General features: G+C 24.8%; 1 protein-coding gene across 5 annotated transcripts in view; it reads right to left on the bottom strand.

The window, feature by feature from the left end:
• Window positions 1-2614: 2614 nt before the first annotated feature.
• Window positions 2615-4960, bottom strand: part of LOC112599367 — a 190777-nt gene continuing 188431 nt past the window's right edge. For 4 of the 5 annotated variants that reach the window (XM_025346247.1, XM_025346251.1, XM_025346249.1 and 1 more), the window contains 3 exons: window positions 4670-4806; window positions 4364-4540; window positions 3357-3472 (listed from right to left, as the gene is read on the bottom strand). In XM_025346247.1, the coding sequence (XP_025202032.1) occupies window positions 3357-3472; window positions 4364-4540; window positions 4670-4806 (430 nt within the window). Of the gene's footprint in view, window positions 3473-4363; window positions 4541-4669; window positions 4807-4960 lie in introns of all 5 variants that reach the window. The other variant, XM_025346248.1, reaches the window with a different exon arrangement.

The following is a 4960-nucleotide window of genomic DNA, read 5'->3' on the forward strand; positions in this document are numbered from 1 at the left end:
GTTTTTAACTATATAGTTTTAAAAAATAAATGAACAATCATAATACATTATTAAATTATAATATGAATATATACTCGTAATAATATTGATCTAGACTAATATTGATTTTGAAATCAATGTATATTGTAAACATACATTTAAATATTAAATACCTAGTGAACGTTTAATAGCTTTTGAGCCATACGTAACATATTTGAATGTTTTTCTGAATAAATTTGTTTTTCCCAATTATAATTTCTTATAGTACATTTTTAAATACTAAATAATATTACTTAATATTCAATATTCATAATACTCTATGTTATTATTACAACAGCTTACAACAAGTATCATTTTACATAATTCGGTGATAGTTGGTGCTTCGAGGTTGTACAGGGAATATATTAACTAATATTTTTATATTAGATATTTTTATGTATTCACAAATATACAATTGTGTACGAAATAATATAATGAATCTTATAAAATAAAAATATGTAATGATAACATTAATGGAAGGTCATTATTATAAAGACAACAATTGGTATAGGATTAATAAACGATAATTTATTATACACTTTAAAATTGTTACCTACTTTTATATATTATTAAGAAAGTAGTATTATATAATAATAAAAATATATAAGGTAACTAAATCAGAGACTGATAGTATTTTATGTTTATTTAATCCATTCAGTATTGAAATATTATAAAAATGTATGATTTAAAATTTTTAATATAATATCAACAGATACTAGATGGAGATCACTGTTGTATAATATTTTTTCGATATATATATTTTTTAAATATTGTTTTGAATAATAATCAGTACATAACAACAATAAAATAGGTATGTATTAGTGAATTAAGAAAAAAAATATTTAAAATTATGACCGATTAATTATACAACTGTAACCCATAAACCTATAATATAAAGAAAAAATTGACACGAATATATTGTTAAATATATATTAATGGTAACGGTTAATAGAAATGCAAAGAAATACAAGTTGCAGGTACAAGAAGTATTGTAGATTGGGAAAATTCTCGATGAACAATAAAACGTTATCTACTGTGTCATTTTTTTCATGTAAATTTACAATTTAATATATATAGTGGCCATATCCGTATAACTTAAAATCGGTTATGGAACAATATATATTATACAGCCGCTACACTGCATTGTAAATACTTGATGCCGTTTAGATTTATTTCTACTTTGAACTTCCTGTGATATAACGACTTTGCGTAGTTGATACATCTTGTTGTCGTTAAAATTGATATATATATATATTTGTTCGGTATACGAAGGATTTCGGTAAGTCGACAACAACGAAAAATATATCTTCAGAATCGTCTCATTTATAGGTATAGGTAATAAATAATAATTGAATAGAGAAGTAATCAATAGTTAATTTTTTTTTGGCAATAAACAGTTACTGTGTGAATGATCGTCGTAGTCGGTTTTATTATTATAGATATAGATTATTGTTATGACACAATTATCGATTTGCAAGTTTTCGAGAAATTCACAACATCAACTCCGTGGTAATATATTTTTATTCCATGTTCTTGATAAATAATAATAAAACAGAATTGCCGAACATTTACTACATAATTTGAGTATATCGAATAACATAAATTTGACCATATCCGTAAAGAAAAATGAATCTGAACAAAAATGCTTTTTGACGCCACAAAAAAAGAATACCTTCATTCTATGTATTATATAATAAGTGCTGCATGAGAGTATAAGTAATCTTTAAGCTATTTAGTTTATTTGAGTGGAGGTATACTTGAACACATTTCCGTTGTTTAAATGAAACAAGGGTTGATTTTATGAGTGCTTGTCAGACAAAACTTCGACTTTAAGAGGAGTTAGATGTTTGTAGGTAGAAATAAGGGTTAAAGGTTTGGTAAACAAAGACAAGAAACCGTTTCGATCTCTTTAATTATTAGAAGTAAATATATGAATAGCGTACAGACTAATTAATCTTTTTTACGATTGACCAGTCAGTAAAACCTAAAACGTTTAATCAAATCTCAGATATTTGGATGCACAAATCAATTAGAAACTTATTGGATGACCGTAGAGCTTTTAATTATATATACCTATAATTAAAAAAGAAAATCAAAATAATTAAATTTATTATTTGCGTCAATAAAATATCACACATGCGTAATAGCCTATGAAATTATATTGAGTTCCTCTAAAAAGTAACTATGAGTATTTTAATAAAAGAACACAACAGGACAGCTGCTGAGAAACCATCACAATAGTATGGTACGTGATCAGAGTACCATGGTGGTTATCATAATTTTTAAGTTGTGACTGTAGTGACAAAAGAAACCTACGGTTTAACGCAAAATTATAATCGGAAAATTGTAACAAAACAAGCACATTAAATATTTAGTTTTAGTTCACGAAGAGGGTTTGTTGAAAATACTGATAACAAAATATTCCGTTGTTTTGAAAATTGATTAAAAAATAAAATTACAAAAATCAAAAACAGCTTAATAAAAATCAATAATAATAGTAATAAAAACTACAGTAATTTATTTCTACTACCTATATAATATGTTTTTTTTTTTAAACTGAACGCTAAAAACTAGGTCATTTTTTTCATGTTTGGTTTTAAAAAAGATACATACATTATATATTATATTCAATTTTTGATAACTAGAATTATCTTAGACTCATGGGACTTGAGAGTTATAAATATCCCACTGCATCAATATTGTTTATTATAGATTTTATTTTTTGAGAATGTTTTTATACTTATATTAAAGTTAAAACAAAGAAAGTTTTGTAGTTTTAACTATCTAAAACTATTCTGAAAATTAATCAATTTCCATTTTTTTCTCGCAAAAAGACACACACAATATACACGAACATATCCAGACTTATAAGTTATAACTATCTTGTTTTTAATTTTAATAAAAGGAAAAAATATTGAGATTAAATTTTTAAGTTCTTTCTACTTTTTGGTCTTTTATCATTCCTTTATGGCTTATATATAAATAACCCAAAAGGAAACTCGTTATAATTGGTCACCGTATATGATGGTGTTTTAAATATTTATTTTGGACACGGTTATTATTCGTCGACTTAACATGAATATTGATAAATAATCACATACAATTTAAACAAAATGTAAATTAATTAAATTTGTCATCGATCAGTTATACATCAAGCATTAAACTATACTATATATATATTTAAAAAAATAATCAATAATTAAATAGCAAACATATAGGCTGGTCATTATTATTGGGGTACGTGATACAATACTGGACTCGTGTAGTAGAGACTGTGTTTTATTTTGAGCTTGGAAAAATAATATTTATGTGTGCTCTAATACAACGAATATAAAACATCAAAGGTAAGTTGGCCTACAAAAACAACAACATGAGCTGACATTGGTGTATATTGAATTTCTTCTTCCTTTTCGTTTCCATTTGCTGTTTTCTGGTTCTAACGCTGCATTTTTTTCTGCAAAAAAAAAAAATGTATATAAAATAATAATAATAACAGAATTATTTAAAAAAAAAAAAACTTAACGAATAATACATTGTTATATCAAAATATCAAATATCTAACTAAGTAACAAAATAGTAAAATAAAAGTAAGCAATGAAGAGTAAATTTGTTAAAATTTTACATAATAACAGTTTTCAACAAGACTATATTAAAGTGTTATTCAAACTTCAAAGTCATAAAAGAAAACTAGTGAAATGTTTTTTTTTTTTTTTATTTTATTTTTTTTATTTTTTATCAAAAAACATTATAGTCAAATTTCTATCTAAAACTTATAATCGAATTCTTGATAATAAACGTACAAATTGATTATTTAACAAGATGTACTATTTAGATTTTATGAAACACTAACTAAAAATCATTACTGGATATAAGTTTTGGTATTAAAATTACTGTTTTAAAAATATCGTGTAATTTAGACTTTTGAAACTTCAGTAAGTTATAATTATAAACGATTTATAATGTTTGATTTTGAATATTTGCATAAAAAAATATTTCTTTTTCCTAAATTTGAAAATATTTTATTAAAAATGTGTAAGTTAAAGGTTACATTTATTTAAAACTGTATTTTATTTCACTATACAAGAAGAGAGATTAAATAACTCTATAGAAGTTTATAAATATCTGAATATAAATCATGGATTTTTTGATAAAAAATAAAGAGTGTTTCATTAAATTATATAGTATAACTATTAAATATATATTTACCACAGTTTTTATTTTTATTTTTATCGTTTAAATAAAATGAAAAATAAAATAATAATAAACAAATAAATGGTTTTTGTTATACGCTCATATCGTGTATAAATATATAATATTTATAAGTATAACATATTAATTAATATACCAGCTGCTGTGTCTTGTTGTGGAAGGAATTCTTGCATGTCTTGGATGAGCTTGGCCAGATCTTGGCTGTCTTTGGCTATGCTACAGATTTCTTCTTGGTTGAAGTCCGGTTGGATTTGCTTGCACAAAAGTATTTGACTAATGACGTTGCCAATGTTTGATGGTCCGGCACGGTTTTCTGTAGTATATATTTATTAAACAAGAAAATAAAATTAATAATATTGATGTATTATAGCTATTAATGGCTCAAAATGATTGGCTTGGGTTTTATTCGTATAATTTATTTTTATTTTTTATTTTCACTAACCAAAATATCCAGTCATATCCATCGGTATAAGCTGTACAAGCCGACTACATTTTCCGAGTTCTCGCAACATCATCTGACACAGGTAGAACAGCAGGGCCAACTCGGGGTGATCCAGCAACGATGATTCTAAATTTGACCTATTAAAAAAAATTGATATATTTTTTTTCTTTAATCGAGCCATATATATTTTTTAAAACGAATTCCTAAATGTCACTCAATATAATATTTGTGTGTGTACACACATACACACACACACACACACACACACACACACACACACACACACACACA

The sequence above is a fragment of the Melanaphis sacchari genome, unplaced genomic scaffold (assembly GCF_002803265.2).
Source record: "Melanaphis sacchari strain LSU unplaced genomic scaffold, SCAv2.0 Contig50_pilon_pilon, whole genome shotgun sequence".
Lineage (NCBI taxonomy): Eukaryota > Metazoa > Arthropoda > Insecta > Hemiptera > Aphididae > Melanaphis > Melanaphis sacchari.